A 19,886-nucleotide genomic window follows, 5' to 3' on the forward strand; every position below is an offset into this window, starting at 1 on the left:
CTTTCAGAAATGTGTCTTGGTTTTTGTAAGAACTCTAGCAGCTGCATTTTGCACCATCTGAAGCTGTCGTGCAAAAGTTTACTGAAGTGAAAGTACAGAAGTTATAGCAACATAATGTACTTAAAAGTATCAAAAGGTGGAAGTGCTCATAATGAGTGGCTGCTGTCAGTGTTATACTTTTAATATAATTGGAGTAATGTTTAAGCGGTACTTTAATGTTGCCATTGGTAGTCAAGGTACTGTACTACAATACAATGGGTACAATACTCTCTGAAATGTAAGTTTCTTTTTTTGTGTGTATTTAGATCCCCATTAGCTTTTGCTTAGCATCAGCTATTCTTCCTGCAGGGTCCACATAGTTTACATGGTGACAATACAAAAATACACATTCACACTAATACACGTCCAACTGTAAATAAAACAATAACAACTGACACAGTTTAAATAACAAAAACACAAAGAAAATGCTCTTTTAGTGTTTTTTTTAAAACCATATTTATCATTTTGTTGTGTAATATGATTTGGGAGTGAATTCCATTCTTGCATTGCTCTGTATATTGCTGTTCTTTGACCTGATTTGGTTTAGTTAGTGGAGTAGATAAATAAAGTAGCATAAAATAGTGCCTCAAAATTCTACTTAAGTACTGTATTTGAGTAAATGTACTTTGTTATATATATTTTTTTTATAGTATTCTGTTATATTTGTATCTTTCTCAAATATGTGTACCTAAGCATGCTATCACTGATACTACAACTGTCCACAGTCTACATTAATACTTAAAGAACACCACTGTGACACCACAATAATTAATTTTTCATAGACTTTGTCAGTGTGTATGCTCCCTATAGTGTTAACACTTTAATGACTGGTTGCTATTTGTTGCATGGAAACATGGCAGTTAACTTGTGGTTTATGATCACGCAGCTTGTTGGTTCAGAGAAAGGAAAGCTCTTTTGCTGCTGTATTGTTAAGATAAAGAGGAAGTGTCATAGTTGTACCCGCCAGCCGCCAAATGCATGTAAATTGTTGGCAGTGGCGGATTAAATCATCAGGACATCCACTTTGGCAGGCAGGTAATACGCCAGGGATGGGAATAGAGAACCGTAGTTGTCCGAATTACTCGAGTTATCCAGAATTATGACCTGTTTAACTTCTTAACTCCAGCTCTAAAAAAGCTTGAAATGGGTCAGTTACAGGATGTGGTTTTTGTTTGTTATATGACGCTCTGTTTAAAGAGAATGTGTGAGGAATGTGAATGAAGATCTGCATCACAGTTAAGCCTTTGCTGTGTTTCCACAGCACTGTGCTTCTGTTTAGAGAGTGGAAGTGGATGAGAGACAAAGAGTAGCTTGAAGCTGATTTCACCATTTGCTTGTGGCTACACGTCTCTATAATTTCCTCACGAGAAGGAGAATTTACTTATCATGCAGGGTTTGGCATGTGCGATCATTGATATTGAAAAAAGGTGTGGGGGAAAAGCGGCCACAGGTAGCAGCATGTGGAGAACAAGATAATGTCAAAGATAATATGGGTAACTGGATGTGATTAAATCATTGTTACACCAGCACAGTCACAGTTTAAAATAGGTAGAGAGCTGTGTATGTATATGATACAAAGACAATAGAGTTGCGAAGTAGGTGGAGTGCCTTGTATCTTCCCCCACAGATAACGTTATGTGACTCATCATTGGAGCATTTGTTTGACTTTGATAAGCATGAAACTGTCCCAGTTAAATAGTCAATGCAAAAGATAAAGAGCTTAATATTTAACTAATATCGGATCCTTTGATAAAAAAAAAAGTTCCGTCTACCAAACTGAAATATAATTTCTCAGAAAAGTAGTTGAAATAATTAAAACTGGTGGTTATAACATCAAACTAAAGGATCATAATATTATCTGAGAAAGTCCCACGTTTTATTACATTGAGGATATTGTTATTTTTTTATTATTAATCTTTTTTTTAGAGGTGGCACCCTAGGCGACCGCCTATATGGCCTATGCCTTAAGCTGGCCCTGCAATCCCTATAAATCAGCTGTTTAAAGCATACTTAAATGAGATTATTGGCATTTTCTGATTGGTTTTAATTGGTGGTACAAGCAAAACAAAGTCTTGTTTTGAACCTGTCATGCAGCCTGTTTAGTCCTTTTTGGTTGGTTTCCCCACTCAGTTTTAAATACCAGTCGGCGTGAGTGTGAATGTGTTTGCTTTGCCATGTCTTATCTGTGATAGCCAGGCACCAGTCAAGGGTTTACCCTTCCCTCTTGCCCAACACGTTTGGGAAAGGCTCCAATGTCTGCAGAGCTTAGCAGGATAAGATCTATAGGAAACAGGTGGAGCGACAATACACCTCTGTACAGTAGTACAATAGAAAATAAACAGTAAGGCTTTAGGCACAAAGGAGAAGGTAAAGGTGACAGAAAAAGAAAACTTTTTCTAATTCCTTGGCCACAGTTTAGGGTAATAAGAAAAAGCACTTCACAGTAGCAGAAAGGACAAGAGCAAGATGACTTTATATGGTATTACAATAAGTTCAGTACAATTTGCCATTTAAGGAAATATCACCACACAGGCTGCCCTACCTGTTTGGTCAAGGTTATTAGCAAGTCTGATGGAAATACTGTGCAGCAAACAACCTTATGTACTCAAGGAAACCAAACAAGTAGGTTTAGTGTATTAACAATACAACAGAGGTGTTCATAGCATTTCATTCGCATTGTTTTGCATAGCCAAAAACAGCTCCTCTGTTTGTACATGTCTGTAAATATGTCTGTTTCCTTTCTGTTTTTACATGCCCAAAATCAAATGACCTTCGTGGATAAAAAAAAAAAGTTGTATTGAATTGAATCGAATATTGCACCACCTGCTGCACTACCATTATTATAGAAAATATGATAACCAATATCATCATATATATACAGTATATACTGCATTTATATCATTTACATTGTGGGTCTCCCACTTCTGGAACCCGACCTACGCCTTTATCATTAGCTACTGTATATGAGAATACTTGCCAACTTTGAGACCTCAAAAACAGGGAGGATTTCTAACCCAAAGGAGGGGGTCTGGAAAAAAAAATAAAGATGGAAAAATAAGACATACAGATTTTAAGAAACCAGTACTTGTGTGATAGCATTAATGTAGTATTTATAGGATAATATCTATTTAAATATTTATTAGGATTAGAGGAATTTAAACAAAGAAGTCCTCCAAATTGAACTACAAATTAAGCATTAAGATTAAGATTAACGCTATCGGTTAAAACGGTTAAAAGAAATGTTAATAATGAATTTAAAAGCTTAGAAAAACTCGTAACTTTAAGGGGAAAAGCTGGTCCACCTTAAGAGCCCGGAGTCTGAGCCGGAGTTACAGATACAGGAAGTTGGCTCGGGTCTTGAACTCGCTTGAGCGGAGGAGTTGTTGCCTCGTAGCATTTATTCACCGACAAACAAAGTGTACACACACTGTCTGCTACACTTGCGTTCACAGCTATAACGCCACACACACTGCATACACTGCACCTGGCGCACCGCTGCATGCGAGGCACAAATCTTGTCAGTTAACGGTTAATAATCGGTTAACGAGGGTCGGTTATCGGTTAAGAACATTTTTAGAAATTAGCATCCCTAGTTGCAACATCGTTAAAAATCACTGTTGGTAAAGTAGTTGCAGTTCCTCTTCAACACAATGCGGCTGTTGGGGGAGATTAGGTCACCTTATCCGTCTGTTTACAGTATGTTTTACTTTTAAGGTTCCACACACCCACGGTACACACACAGGTGATTTCACTTTATTGGACGATCAGAGCTGTGCAGTTTGTGTTTATTGACATCTTCCTCACTCTCTATTTGGCTGTATTCAAAACCGCCTACTACATACTACTGATGAACGTGGTATGCAGTATACAATACATACTGCGTTCCTCAGTAGTATTCAGTATGAAACAGGTAAAGCGATTTATTTTGCAGTATGCCAGACCAGGCTTTAGCCTTTAAACAAGCTAGATACTAGACTAGATACGTGACCTCAGCAAGCTATTTGGTGTACTTATTATATCTCATTAATAATCCAGTAAAGCAGCTGAGTGCCAGCCTCACCATAATTATTTTTATTTATATTTTTATTGTTGGAGACAAAGACTAACCAAGTGGTGAGTTTTATGTTGTTTCTGTCAGGTTTCAATGAAGTGTGTTTTACAATGTTCCACCGCTCAAACAGCTGATCTAAGAGCCGAACTGAACGTGCTACACACATTTTAGTAATGTTACTAGGCTACCATGCGACGCCTGCGATGGTAAAAACAAGGGAAATATATTTTTTTAAGACAAGACGATAGTTGCATAAACTATTAGATTTTTTTTTATAGATGAATGACTATTCTAAAAATTTTAAATCATGACCCATCCCTACTCTTCATTAGGGATGCACCTATCCAACTTTTTCAGTCCCGATACCTATAGCGATAACTGGGCTTTGGGTATCGGCCGATACTGACTACCATCCGATACCAGTGTCTAGTTAATAACCTGTATGCCTCACTGTGTGGAAGTGACTGGGATCATTCTTTTATGTGTAAGGCAACATCAGGCTGGACTTAAATATTGTTTTCCTAACAAATAAATACATATATATATATATATATATATACTGAATTGTTATTTATTATTAAAATAATAAATCATACACCAGCATCTTGGTAAAAAAGTGTGTACACTGGTCAAAATCAACCAGAATTACAGTTGAAATGTAAACCTTTTTTAATGCAGCAACAAATTGGTTAAAACTTAAACAGGAATTCAATTTCAAGTATAAAATGTATATCGTATATAAACAGAAATGAATTGAATAGATCAGCTCCATTGTCACTGATACCCGATCCAGCTATTTGAGTCAATATTGGCCCGATATCTGAACCGGCATCGGTGCATCGCTACTCTTCATCTAGCGCCCTCAACAGGTCAAAGTTTTAATTAGTCCAGCTGTCCAGCTTTGGGTTTAGTACCAATTAGCAAATTTTAAACGCTAAATTAAGATGAACAACATAATAGACACTGTAACCAGCTCAGCAACAGCATGTTAGCATTGTTGTTGTGAGCAAGTATTTAGCGTAAATATCAGAATCAGCTTGAATGTAGAATGTAAACTCTTCTTTAGGTCCTTACACCCCCCCCCCCCCAAAATTACCAGAAATGTTACAGTTGAATCAACATCTCTCTTGCAACAAAAACTGAACATTATGAGCTTCACAAGGAAAGGATTTATTGTAAGGCTGTATTTTTTGGATTGCATTACATTTTACAAGTGATTTTTATACACTCTGTGTATAACAGAAAATCAGTGTCGACATGACGGAAGAGCATGAGACCAAATCAACATTGGGATCAAGAAGACGAGTGCTGGTGAAACAGCACAAACAGTTAAAAGAAAGGTTGACAGCCTTTGGAGTTGCAGGTCTCTCTGCAGTGACCACATTAACAGTTGTTAAGGATATTGCAGTAACGACATAGCCCAGCTTGAGCCATCAGTGTGTTTGCTTTGTTCCTCAAATGTCTCATCTGAACTGTGATTCTTAATTCTGCTTCAGGTTGAGAATCTGTGTCATCCGTGGCTGGATGGACAAGGCAAAGGACTTCAAAGGGAAGTTTTTCCTCCTCTTCATTGTTACCTCCATCTTCATCCTCTGTATCACTGTGAGAATACCCAGGATGACGTACAGCGCCACCCCAAAGCCGCGTGATGCTCTGAAAAATTGCCCCTTTCGGATCTCTGAGCAGACCATCACCCCCCTCAAAAATACCAAGCACTTACTGGTGTCAGCCTACATGGACCAGAGAGTGAAGGGCTTTGATATACGCATCATTGGTATATTTAGGAGAGACTCCATCCAACCCCTTTACTGTCTTTTCTGCTGTGCAGGTCACTTATCAAGTACAACACCTCCAACAACAATTTTACAACACTCTGACAACTTTGGTTTTCCCTTCGTCACTACGGATGTCATGTGTCAGATTCCTCAAAACTGCAACGCTACACATGTCAGTCTCCTGACTCAACCAGGCAGAGAAAATGTATTTAACCAGACGTGGCTTCCTATCAGAAACCAGAAGACCAAAGGGAAGGAGGAGAAAAAGTTTCAGTTTGACTTCACAGTCTGCGTCTCCAACCTGTTTGGAGACTACAACAATGTGCTTCAGTTTGCGCAGACCCTGGAGATGTACAGGTCAGTACAGCAACAACACCACGAACCACAATGTCAAAAATGAGCTGAATCACCTTTTCTCTGACACTTTAAAAAAAAAAACTGTAACTTTTGCAAGTGTACTGTTTCAGTACCACTGGATTGCATCACATTATACAGGTGTCTCTGTTATGGTTGCTGCTGAGGAGGGCTGTCATATTTTCAAAAAGTCAAGTTTGAACTAATTCAAACTAACACATAATTAGCTGTAATTGACATAACATACCCATATAGCATAGTGCATGAGTCTGAGAGACAGTGAGCTGTGAATGTCACATAAACAAACTTATAGTGGTATCTTGCCCTCCAGTTAGTTTCAGTTTTATTTATATTGGTTTTGAGCTATCCATCTATCAATTATCTATCAATTTTCCGCCTCTACACAATTTGAACGAACAAAACCAAAGATGACTATTTCAAATCCTAAGTCAATAAAACAAAAGATATTGTTTGTGGCGCTTACAGCATTAAAAAGTACATTTAAAGAGGACCAATTATGCTCAATTTTAGGCGCAGACTTGTTTTTGGGGTTTCTACTAGAACATGTTTACATGCTTTAATGTTCAAAAGACGCATTTATTTCTCATACCAGCACCTCTTTTCACCCTCTGTCTGAAACGCTCTGTCCCCCCCACACAAAAAAAAGCCCAGTCTTCTCTGTCAACCGAACCAAACTCTTTGGACTCCACTCCAGCTCTGCTCTAACTAGCTTTGTTTGAGGGTGTGCCAAACTAGCCACTAAGCAGGTATTATGCAAATGTGTTACTTGGTGACATCACCACGTTACGGAAGAAAAGGCGGGGCTTCAAGCAAGGTGTTTCAGACAGTTCAGGAGCAGTGTTTCTGTGGGGGAGAGTAACTCCCTTTGGAGTGAACTTTGGACTTTATAACTTTGCACAAAAACAGCACTAAAGCATAAAAGGTCCTCTTTAAAAACCTGCAACAGACACTATTTGTGGAAACAGGCGTTGCTGTTGTTTTTTTAGGCCATGCTAGTGTAGTAGCTCTGGGGATGGCAATGTTGGTCTGTTGGTTAGTCAGATCAAATGTTTTGGGGTTCTTTTGTAACTTGGGTGAACCAATCATTTACCCTCAATACTGGTATATTGTCACACTCCTAAATGTAATGAATTCTACCCTTTGTGTCACCTTGCTCCAGGTTGCTGGGTGTGAACAGGGTGGTGATCTATAACACCAGCTGTGGCCCAGACCTGGACCGCCTGCTGCAGAGCTACAGCCAGGAGGGCTTCGTGGAGATGGTCCCCTGGCCCATCGACCAGCATCTGAATCCATCTCGTGGCTGGCGCTTCTCAGAGCATGGAGGGGACGTACACTACTTTGGCCAGCTGACCACGCTTAATGAGTGCATTTACAGATCCATGGACCGCTCACGCTACGTCCTGTTGAACGACATCGACGAGATCATAATGCCGTACCAACACAACAATCTGATGTCTCTGATGGACATGCTCCAACAGCAGCATCCAAATGTAGGGTACTTTTAGTGTGCGTTTGAGAAAGACAAATGTTCCATCAATAGCCAAACTTTAGGATAATATTTGATATTTATAATATTTACATTCTCTCTCCATCTTCCATGCTGTAGACAGGAGTGTTCCTCATTGAGAACCATATCTTCCCTAAGAAACATTTTGAGCCAAGTGGGAGGTTTCACCTGCCTCAGTGGAACAAGGTGCCGGGCGTTAATATTCTGGAGCACATCTACAGGGAGGACCCCGACAGACACATATACCACCCACACAAGATGATAGTTCGGCCAAGGTAGGCTGGATTTATCAGACTGAAAAGTTACTCATTCAGGAACCACACTCTGCGCTTTGGTTGAATTACAAAACATTTGGCTACAGGTCTTTTTGTAAAGTGACATACAACATATTAGAGTCCCAGTCGCAGTTATCCTTTGGAACTGGAAAACATAGTTTAAAGGACAGTTTCCTTAAAGACTGTCATGGAAAATAAAGGTAGGGACAACGAATTGCAATTTACTAATTTGTGTCTCTGTGCATCACAGGTTGGTGGAGCAGACTTCAGTGCATGAAGTGCTCAAGACTTTTGGAGAAAAGTTCAAGGTGCCAATGGACGTTTGTCGGATCATTCATGTCCGCGTGCCTCTGCGGGGGTCGTTAACGCTGCAGCAGCTCAATGAGGACAAACGACTGTGGGACTTCCAAGAAAAACTGATTCCCAATGTGGACAAAGTACTGAGGAGAGCGGGGCTGCTGGGCTCAGAGGGTCAGAGCTGATGGATGGGATGGACTGACACATGCTGAACAGGTTGAATGTTGTTGTTGTTGCCTTATTTTGCACTTAGGGGGCCACCATACTCCCTGCCCTCAGCAATAGCTGCCACAATAGTGGTGGTGCTGATGATAAGAACTAGATTCAGGTATCAATATAAACTCGGAAAAAAAAGTTTTCAAATTTGTGTTTTGTGGATTATTTCTCTGTTGTTACAATGCTAATTGGCATTGTATTTTACATCGTTGGAAAGCCTGTTTATTTACCTTAACAATGATGTCAAACTTGTAAGGAGCGTGCATTTGTGGGATGAGCAGCACAGCTGATTATGTGGGTAGCGCCCAAAAAACATTTGCCAAAATACTCTGCCAATGGTAAACAGTGTATTCTCCTGCTGGTGTTGACTCTTGTTTTGAGTTGTTTATTGGATTGGATGATTGAACACTCTATCAGTAACAAGGAACAAACAAGACATATTGTCTATTTTACACTTTATTCATTTAATGCACCGTCAGGAGCCTCAGTAGCGGTGGAAGATCCATACGCAGCCACAACAGCCTGGTTGAGGGTGTTGTGTTCCATTCCTGGTTGAGGAAGGGAACGCCATCCCACAGCAACGTGTGACCAGGTTGGTGACCAGCATGAGGAGGAGGTGCCAGGCTGTTGTGGCTGAGAAATAATCCACCAAACACACATTTCCAAACTTTTTTTTCCGAGTTTATCAAGAATCCTCAACTTTTGAAGAACTGTACTGTAGATGTACTGTGTGTTATGAGTTTTGACTGGTTGTAACCACTCTTCCCCTCCATTATATCTGTCGCTGTTGTTTTGAATATTCAAACAATTCAATGATCTTGTGCCTCCACACCCTCTCACGCTCTTTGAGCATACACTCCGCATCTAACGTTTTGGCTCATGTAGAGGTTAAAGTAGGTCAACAGACATTTCACTCAAAACCACAATATGTATAAACTTTGACCGACTGGTGGCACGAGAGGAAAAGTCACAGGACCAAATGACCAAAGTCGTCAGGGTGCATCGTCTTGGGACCATGAATGTCTGTGCAAATTGATGAAATGTTTACTTATATTTTAGTCTGGACCAAAATCTGTCTGATAGACTGACTTTGACTGAAAACTTTATTTGTTTAGCACTTTTTATACAGGTCAGTGCAGCTCAAAGTGCTTCACAGATGACTGACAGAACAAATGTAGGCCGTAAAAACAACACAAAAGACAAAACAATTCTGCAATTTAACAATTGGATAATGTGAAAAGGTTACCTTTCTCCCTTTTCTCTGGGACCTGTTCCCCAAAATTAAAGGGACTGTTTGTAAGAATCAGAAATGTTTGTTAACAGCGACACCTGTGGCCGTTAAGTCAACGAAAGTCAGCATCGGGCTCGCGCTTGTGCTCGCTCTAAATAGACATGAACGAGCATGGCTCAAAACAGCTAGGCGACACACGTCAGCTAAAACCACAATATCACTCTATATTTCACCTGCTTGGCAGTAATGTTAGCTGACCAGACGAAGGTCTCTCCATGAATCAGTGCTGATACTAGTGTTGACTTTTCCTGATTCAGCCTCCCGACCGCGGTGGGAGGGAACAGGGAGACACCGGCACCCGGTCGGAGACGATAACGTTTCTCGCTGCGGAGCCCCGTCACTTCACAAGACACGGAAAACCTCTGTTGGTCTGGAACAGCTGCAGCATTTATTTCTGCACAAACGTCCACTGTACATTTACCAGATATTCTCAGAGCTACGAAGTCTTCTGCAGTGTGTAGTGTGCGCGCATGCACGTGAGGTGGAGCGAGCTGAGTGAAGGCAAGCAGGCAGTCAGAGGAGCAGAGTACAGCAGAGACTGCGGCCCTGGAGACCAAAGCTACGGTCTTCCCCGCGTCCTCCGACCGCGGCCAACACTGTTTTGCAAGACGGGCTTCACTAGATATAACTTTGCCGTTTTGGTGTTTCCCTGTAGTTTGTGTTGGAGTCTGAGTCTGAACAGCGTAGCCACACGCGAGCCGGGTGATTTATACGTGTAAGAAGTTACAAACAGTCCCTTTAACAGTGTTTTTTTTCTGCTTAATTGTTGATTTTGGTCCAATGTTTCAGTTTATTTGATACATTATCTATTAAGGTGTATAAAAATGTGTTTAATGGGTTCATATGATTTTGTTGTCCTGCCTGGAATGGTGGGGTAGATCAGCTGCTCAGCAGCTCAATCAAATATTTCTATGTATAAATCCCTCTCGTTTATTTTCCAGTAAAGCGTAAAAATATTTTTTTTATATATTTTATGTTGAGATGAGCTGTACGTCGCTGCCTCCCCGCTGCGACATTAACGTGTCATCAGTAACACTGCGCATGTCTTAAAGTCTGTGGTGTTAATGCACAGGCTGAGCAGAGTTTTTAAAAAAAATTCCTGAAGCCGGATCATGACCCGGATCGCCACCAAAATCAAATGGATTGTTCATTGTGCCACATCCAGTCCCCTCCAAACAATTTCAGTCAAATCCATCGCGGACTTTTGGAGTAATCGTCCAAACGGACAAACCAGCAAACAAACCAACACCGGTGAAAACATAACCTCCTTCCCAGGCCTTCAGCCTTGGCGGAGGTAATGAAGGTTTTATCTGTAGACCGAATAGGTCTACATAAATCAATTAAGGGGATTAATTGTTCATGTGATCGGCCAGACAGCTCTGTTTACAGTCAAATGAAGTAGGAACCAATGACAATTATAATGACCTCAGGACATATTGTTTATTTATTTGTTTCCTCTTTTTTTTTTACATTCCAGTATATTTCAAAACGTGTAATTTTTTATTTATTTTTTTAATTAAAGGTGCAGTGTGTAGGATATCAGGGGATCTATTGGCAGAAATGGAATATAACATTCATAACTATGTTTTCATTAATGTTTAATCACCTGAAACTAAGAATTTCGTTTTCATTAGCTTAGAATGAGCCCTTTACATCTACATAGGGAGCGGATCCTCTTCACAGAGTCCGCCATGTTGCTCCTCCATGTTTCTACAGTAGCCCAGAAGAGACAAACCAAACACTGACTCTAGAGAGAGACTTTCACATTTTTAAGTTACCTGAAGGCCACCGTAGTTCTCCGACACGTTTGGAAAAGAAGGGGTGAGCAGAGGGGTATTCAGTTTATATATTGCTGGCTCATTGTGAAATTATAAAAAGCTCATGATCTCCTTAATTTAATCATTTTCTTACTTTTGTATTATTTGACACCAGGCAGAAATAGAGGAGCCCATGACAATAGTCCCCAAAAACACGATTTTTTTCTGTTTGAATAAAGTTTGCTAAAAACTACAATGCCCAGCTGTTTTATTTACCCTTTTTTTTTTAAATTAAAACCTATTTATGACCAATTTTTTAAGATCTTCAGTAGAAATGAGTATGTGATGAGTGAGTGCCAAGGACAAGTAAAGAAATACTGACAGATGGACTAATGCATTGCTGATTTTGATCTCTTTATTGGAGTAGTTAACAATAAAAACATATATATAGTAACAGCAGATGTGATGGATAGAAGTCATTTTGGTGGGAATTTCACTTCTGGGCCCGTTTGGGGAGCTATATTATGATATATGGACAATTCTGTTGCAGTTGTCGTAGTTATTTTGGGGTGCAGGCTGAGCAGTAAAGCAAGATGATGAATTATCACTGCCTTCATGTTAATCATGCTGGTTGCGTCATGGTTGTAGGGTTTTTGTTATAGTTTGTTTTGTGTTTTAGTTTGAAAGTCTTCTCTTCTTGTGTACTGTCTTCATTAATTTTCCAGGTTCCCTTTAATTTCCTTCTGTTTTTAGTCTGTGTGTTTTCCCGAGTTGTCACGTACTGGTGCTTTGTCACGCCCCTTGGCATCACTTTAATTTAACTTTTAGTCAATAAAACCAAATGTTTATTTTGTTGGTGTATTTTGTGAGATTATAAACTATTTTGAAAGATTAAAATCAAAGTTTATATTGTTAGTTTATTATTATTTTGAATGGTCAAAGGCAAAAGTACTGAGACATTCCTTTCTACCTTTTAAAAATGGGCAGATATGTTAAATGTTCATGTTTTCTGGTTCTTGTTTGAATTAAATGTTCAAATTATTTCTATTGGTTGCTTCATTTTATTGTATCTATGTGCATTTGTGCCAACCAATCCCATCACAGGGTTGGTTGGCACAAATGCACAACATGACGTCAGAGAAATGTGGCAGAGAGTGGAAAGTGTTTCAACCAACCCTGGTCTCCCCTACTGTAAAAAGTGAAAAGACACACACCTGTTGAGCGGGCGGATAGGTGGATTCAGTCATCCCTCTTAACGTAGTGCCAGCACGTATTATTACTAGTTTATTCTCTGCCACCAGTCTTGTGGATTTCCCTGTTTTCCTCCCTGCTACCTGTTGCTTGACTGTCATTACCTGCCTACCTGTGGACCTTCAGCATGTAAGTCATCTTCTTTAATAAATTAGTGAAATCATCCTGCTGTCTCCTCTTCTGTCTGCATTTGGGTCCAGGTCCTCTTTCTCTGAGTTGCCGACCACGACAGGTGGGACACCACTCCAGCTGTGTGTGTGGAATTTTACAGTTGTTAATACCTATAAACTACCAGTTTAAAACATTTACTGAATGAGATTACTGGCATTTCATAGTTGATTTTATCCACAGGTGAAGGTACAGGTTCTGTAGATGTAGGTAGTGAGAAGACAGGAAAGTGAAGAAAAGTAGTGTTGTTCTTGCAAGTTAATTTTTTTTTACTTATTGACTGGAGGCTGTTTATTCAGTATTTTACATCGTTATTTGCAAACGTTTGAGGTTCCTGAGTGAACAATGATTTACAAGTCATACAAAGAGCATTTGTTTCACCTGGCACACAAATCTGTCTAAAATTTAACTAAAAATGTTGTGAATCAAGTTTCTACACCCTTTTGATAACATGAAACCATACCTGACCTTTGGCTGTTATGAGAGATGCCCTTTAAAGAGGAAATGAAAAGTTCAACCAAGTTAAGCGAGTCAAAACCGTCCATTTCATAAACTGACGCTGAAATGGAGATCTGTAACGTTCATTCACACACACACACACGTGCTGTTAAAAATAGAAATAGAGTTAACAAAGACTATTTTGCACATGACAAGGCTTTTGTTAGCTCTGGTATTCAGATCAATTCATGCAGGATTATACAAATTGTTCACATTCACACCTCTTCTTAAAGAGGTTTCTTTGTTCCTCAAATGTGTCATCTGAACTGTGATTCTTAATTCTGCTTCAGGTTGAGAATCAATGTCATTCGTGGCTGGATGGACAAGGCAAAAGACTTCAAAGGGAAGTTCTTCCTCCTTGTCATTGTTACCTTCATCTTCATCCTCTTTATCAGAATATCCAGGATGACGTACAGCGCCGTCCCGAAGCCAAGTAGGGATTCAAGAACTTGCCCCTTTCGGATCTCTGAGCGGACCATCACCCCCCTCAACAATACCAAGCACTTACTGGTGTCAGCCTACGTGGACCAGAGAGTGAAGGGCTTTGATATACGCATCATTGGTATATTTAGGAGAGACTCCATCCAACCCCTTTACTGTCTTTTCTGCTGTGCAGGTGACTTATCAAGTACAACACCTCCAGCAACAATTTTACAACACTCTGACAACTTTGGTTTTCCCTTCGTCGCTACGGATGTCATGTGTCAGATTCCTCAAAACTGCAACGCTACACATGTCAGTCTCCTGACACAACCAGGCAGAGAAAATGTATTTAACCAGACGTGGCTTCCTATCAGAAACCAGAAGACCAAAGGGAAGGAGGAGAGAAAGTTTCAGTTTAACTTCACAGTCTGCGTCTCCAACCTGTTTGGAGAATACAACAATGTGCTTCAGTTTGCACAGACCCTGGAGATTTACAGGTCAGTACAGCAACAACACCATGAACCACAATGTCAAAAATGAACTGAATCACCTTTTGTCTGACACTGTTTAAAAAAACTGTAACCTTTGCAAAGGTACTGTTGAAGCGCCACTGGATTGCATCACATTATACAGGTGTCTCTGTTACTGTCGTCATGATGTATGTCTTTGCTGCCAATGTGCTTGCACTCTATTACACTCAAAATACGAGTGTAGGGAGGAGGAGAGAGAGTCTGAAACCATAACTGCACCAAAATGTGATTTAAGAGGTGCTGGATTATTTACATGATATTATCATGTGTATTATTAACATTATATCGATATTTAAATTTTTTAATATCACGACCATGTCAATACCGGTATATTGTCACACTCCTAAATGTAATGAATTCTACCCTTTGTGTCACCTTGCTCCAGGTTACTGGGTGTGAACAGGGTGGTGATCTATAACACCAGCTGTGGCCCAGACCTGGACCGCCTACTGCAGAGCTACAGCCAGGAGGGCTTCGTGGAGATGGTTCCCTGGCCCATCGACCAGCATCTGAATCCATCTCGGGGCTGGCTCTTCTCAGAGCATGGAGGGGACGTACACTACTTTGGCCAGCTGGCCACGCTTAATGAGTGCATTTACAGATCCATGGACCGCTCACGCTACGTCCTGTTGAACGACATCGACGAGATCATAATGCCGTACCAACACAACAACCTGATGTCTCTGATGGACATGCTCCAACAGCAGCATCCAAATGTAGGGTACTTTTAGTGTGTGTTTGAGAAAGACAAATGTTCCATCAATAACCAAACTTTAGGATAATATTTGATATTTATAATATTTACATTCGGGAACCATCACCTTAACGTGGTGGAGAGGTTTGTGTGTCCCTATGACCCTGAGGGCTGTGTTGTCTGGAGCCTCGTGCTCCTGGTAGGGTCTCCCATGGCAAATTGGTCTTAGGTGAGGGGCCGGACTAAGAATGGTTCACAAAAAACCCAATGACGACACGAGGCAGAGGAGGAGTTACCCGGCCCGGAGGAAGCCCGGGGCCCACGTCTGGAGCCAGGCCCAGACGGAGGGCCCGTCAACGAGCGTCTGGTGGCCGGGCTTGCCACGGAGCCCGGCCGGGGATACCCCGAAAAAGGAACGTGGCACCCCCCTCCTCTCCATCCTGTGGGCTCACCACCTGCGGGAAGAACCGCTTGGGTCGGGTGCGCTGCCACACGGGTGGCAGTGAAGGCCAGGGACCTCGACGGACTGGACCCGGGCGGCAGAGGCTGGCTCTGGGGACGTGGAACGTCACCTCTCTGTGGGGGAAGGAGCCGGAGCTTGTGCGGGAGGTGGAGCGCTACCAGTTGGATCTGGTAGGGCTTACCTCTACGCACAGCCTCGGTTCTGGAACCGTACTCTTGGATAGGGGTTGGACTCTATTCTTCTCTGGAGTTGCCCATGGTGTGAGGCGCCGGGCGGGTGTGGGGATACTCACAAATCCCCGGCTGAGTGCCGCTACGTTGGAGTTTACCCCGGTGGACGAGAGGGTCGCCTCCCTACGCCTTCGGGTTATGGGGGGGAAAACTCTGACTGTTGTTTGTGCGTATGCACCAAACAGCAGTTCGGAGTATTCGGCCTTCTTGGAGACCCTGAATGGAGTCCTGTATGGGGCTCCAGTAGGGGACTCCATAGTTCTCCTGGGAGACTTCAACGCGCACGTGGGCAACGATGGAGACACCTGGAGTGGCGTGATTGGGAGGAACGGCCTCCCTGATCTAAACCCGAGTGGTCGTTTGTTGTTGGACTTCTGTGCTAGTCATGGATTGTCCATAACAAACACCATGTTCGAACATAAGGATGCTCATAAGTGTACGTGGTACCAGAGCACCCTAGGCCGAAGGTCGATGATCGATTTTGTAATCGTATCATCTGATCTGAGGCCGCATGTTTTGGACACTCGGGTGAAGAGAGGGGCGGAGCTGTCAACTGATCACCATCTGGTGGTGAGTTGGGTCAGAGGGTGGGGGAAGACTCTGGACAGACCTGGTAAGCCCAAACGCGTAGTGAGGGTGAACTGGGAACGTCTGGAGGAGGCCCCTGTCCGAGAGATCTTCAACTCACACCTCCGGCGGAGCTTTTCTGGCATCCCTGTGGAGGTTGGGGGCATTGAACCCGAGTGGACGATGTTCAAAGCTTCCATTGCTGAAGCTGCGGCGGTGAGCTGTGGTTTTAAGGTCTTAGGTGCCTCAAGGGGCGGCAACCCTCGAACACCGTGGTGGACACCGGTGGTCAGGGAAGCCGTCCGACTGAAGAAGGAGGCCTTCCGGGATATGTTATCTCGGAGGTCTCCGGAGGCAGTTGCAGGGTACCGACGGGCCCGAAGAGCAGCAGCCACTGCCGTGACGGAGGCAAAGCAGCGGGTGTGGGAGGAGTTCGGAGCAGCCATGGAGAAGGACTTTCGGTCGGCACCAAAGTGCTTCTGGAAAACCATCCGGCACCTTAGGAGGGGGAAACGGGGAACCATCCAAGCTGTGTACAGTAAGGATGGGACACTGTTGACCTCAACTGAGGAGGTAATCGGGCGGTGGAAGGAGCACTTTGAGGAACTTCTGAATCCGACCAATACGCCCTCTATGGTAGAGGCAGAGCTGGAAGCTGATGGGGGACCATCATCAATTACCCTGGTGGAAGTCACTGAGGTAGTCAAACAACTCCACAGTGGCAAAGCCCCGGGGGTTGATGAGATCCGCCCAGAAATGCTGAAGGCTCTGGGTGGGGAGGGGCTGTCTTGGATGACACGTCTCTTCAACACCGCGTGGAAGTCGGTGACAGTGCCTAAGGAGTGGCAGACCGGGGTGGTGGTTCCCCTTTTCAAAAAGGGGGACCAGAGAGTGTGTGCCAATTACAGGGGTATCACACTGCTCAGCCTCCCTGGTAAAGTCTACTCCAAGGTGCTGGAAAGGAGGGTTCGGCCGATAGTCGAACCTCAGATCGAAGAGGAACAATGCGGATTCCGTCCTGGCCGTGGAACAACGGACCAGCTTTTCACTCTCGCAAGGATCCTGGAGGGGGCCTGGGAGTATGCCCATCCAGTCTACATGTGTTTTGTGGACTTGGAGAAGGCATATGACCGGGTCCCCCGGGAGATACTGTGGGGGGTGCTGCGGGAGTATGGGGTGAGGGGGGCACTTCTCAGGGCCATCCAATCCCTGTACGCCCAAAGCGAGAGCTGTGTTCGGATCCTCGGCAATAAGTCGGACTCGTTTCCGGTGGGGGTTGGCCTCCGCCAGGGCTGCGCTTTGTCACCAATCCTGTTCGTGATATTCATGGACAGGATATCGAGGCGTAGTCGGGTGGAGGAGGGTTTGCAGATCGGTGTGCTGAGGATCTCATCGCTGCTTTTTGCAGATGATGTGGTCCTGTTGGCATCATCGGTCTGCGACCTCCAGCACTCACTGGATCGGTTCGCAGCCGAGTGTGACGCAGTCGGGATGAGAATCAGCACCTCTAAATCTGAGGCCATGGTTCTCAGCAGGAAACCGGTGGTTTGCCTACTCCGGGTAGGGAATGAGTCCTTACCCCAAGTGAAGGAGTTTAAGTATCTCGGGGTCTTGTTCGCGAGTGAGGGGACGATGGAACGTGAGATTGGTCGGAGAATCGGAGCAGCAGGGGCGGTATTGCATTCGCTTTACCGCACCGTTGTGACGAAAAGAGAGCTGAGCCGGAAGGCAAAGCTCTCGATCTACCGTTCAATCTTCGTTCCTACTCTCACCTATGGTCATGAGGGTTGGGTCATGACCGAAAGAACGAGGTCGCGGGTGCAAGCGGCCGAAATGGGTTTCCTCAGGAGGGTGGCTGGCGTCTCCCTTAGAGATAGGGTAAGAAGCTCAGTCATCCGTGAGGGACTCGGAGTAGAGTCCTTGCTCCTTTGCGTCGAAAGGAGCCAGTTGAGGTGGTTCGGGCATCTAGCACGGATGCCTCCTGGGCGCCTCCCTTGGGAGGTGTTCCAGGCACGACCAGCTGGGAGGAGACCACGGGGAAGACCCAGGACTAGATGGAGAGATTATATCTCTACTCTGGCCTGGGAACGCCTCGGGATCCCCCAGTCAGAGCTGGTTAATGTGGCCCGGGAAAGGGAAGTTTGGGGTCCCCTGCTGGAGTTGTTGCCCCCGCGACCCGATCCCGGATAAGCGGTTGAAGATGGATGGATGGATGGAATATTTACATTCTCTCTCCATCTTCCATGCTGTAGACAGGAGTGTTCCTCATTGAGAACCATATCTTCCCTAAGAAACATTTTGAGCCAAGTGGGAGGTTTCACCTGCCTCAGTGGAACAAGGTGCCGGGCGTTAATATTCTGGAGCACATCTACAGGGAGGACCCCGACAGACACATATACCACCCACACAAGATGATAGTTCGGCCAAGGTAGGCTGGATTTATCAGACTGAAAAGTTACTCATTCAGGAACCACACTCTGCGCTTTGGTTGAATTACAAAACATTTGGCTACAGGTCTTTTTGTAAAGTGACATACAACATATTAGAGTCCCAGTCGCAGTTATCCTTTGGAACTGGAAAACATAGTTTAAAGGACAGTTTCCTTAAAGACTGTCATGGAAAATAAAGGTAGGGACAACGAATTGCAATTTACTAATTTGTGTCTCTGTGCATCACAGGTTGGTGGAGCAGACTTCAGTGCATGAAGTGCTCAAGACTTTTGGAGAAAAGTTCAAGGTGCCAATGGACGTTTGTCGGATCATTCATGTCCGCGTGCCTCTGCGGGGGTCGTTAACGCTGCAGCAGCTCAATGAGGACAAACGACTGTGGGACTTCCAAGAAAAACTGATTCCCAATGTGGACAAAGTACTGAGGAGAGCGGGGCTGCTGGGCTCAGAGGGTCAGAGCTGATGGATGGGATGGACTGACACATGCTGAACAGGTTGAATGTTGTTGTTGTTGCCTTATTTTGCACTTAGGGGGCCACCATACTCCCTGCCCTCAGCAATAGCTGCCACAATAGTGGTGGTGCTGATGATAAGAACTAGATTCAGGTATCAATATAAACTCGGAAAAAAAAGTTTTCAAATTTGTGTTTTGTGGATTATTTCTCTGTTGTTACAATGCTAATTGGCATTGTATTTTACATCGTTGGAAAGCCTGTTTATTTACCTTAACAATGATGTCAAACTTGTAAGGAGCGTGCATTTGTGGGATGAGCAGCACAGCTGATTATGTGGGTAGCGCCCAAAAAACATTTGCCAAAATACTCTGCCAATGGTAAACAGTGTATTCTCCTGCTGGTGTTGACTCTTGTTTTGAGTTGTTTATTGGATTGGATGATTGAACACTCTATCAGTAACAAGGAACAAACAAGACATATTGTCTATTTTACACTTTATTCATTTAATGCACCGTCAGGAGCCTCAGTAGCGGTGGAAGATCCATACGCAGCCACAACAGCCTGGTTGAGGGTGTTG

The 19,886-nt window shown here is 43.3% G+C and overlaps 2 protein-coding genes across 5 annotated transcripts in view; both read left to right on the forward strand.

Moving 5' to 3' along the window:
• The window catches only part of LOC141783920 (beta-1,4-galactosyltransferase galt-1-like), a 22,269-nt gene extending 12,926 nt beyond the window's left edge, over positions 1-9,343 (forward strand). For 2 of the 4 annotated variants that reach the window (XM_074661517.1, XM_074661519.1), the window contains exons 2-5: positions 5,587-6,222; positions 7,400-7,730; positions 7,847-8,022; positions 8,273-9,343. In XM_074661517.1, the coding sequence (XP_074517618.1) occupies positions 5,587-6,222; positions 7,400-7,730; positions 7,847-8,022; positions 8,273-8,504 (1,375 nt within the window). In that variant the 3' untranslated portion in view covers positions 8,505-9,343. Of the gene's footprint in view, positions 1-687; positions 1,075-5,586; positions 6,223-7,399; positions 7,731-7,846; positions 8,023-8,272 lie in introns of those variants that run through there. The other 2 variants (XM_074661520.1, XM_074661518.1) reach the window with 2 other exon arrangements.
• LOC141783927 (uncharacterized) overlaps positions 1-19,886 on the forward strand; it is a 36,276-nt gene that overhangs the window by 1,173 nt on the left and 15,217 nt on the right. The window contains exon 2 of the mRNA XM_074661529.1: positions 13,791-14,116. Within this exon, the coding sequence (XP_074517630.1) occupies positions 13,819-14,116 (298 nt within the window). The 5' untranslated portion in view covers positions 13,791-13,818. The remainder of the gene's footprint in view (positions 1-13,790; positions 14,117-19,886) is intronic.

The sequence above is a fragment of the Sebastes fasciatus genome, chromosome 15, assembly GCF_043250625.1.
Source record: "Sebastes fasciatus isolate fSebFas1 chromosome 15, fSebFas1.pri, whole genome shotgun sequence".
Classification (NCBI taxonomy): domain Eukaryota; kingdom Metazoa; phylum Chordata; class Actinopteri; order Perciformes; family Sebastidae; genus Sebastes; species Sebastes fasciatus.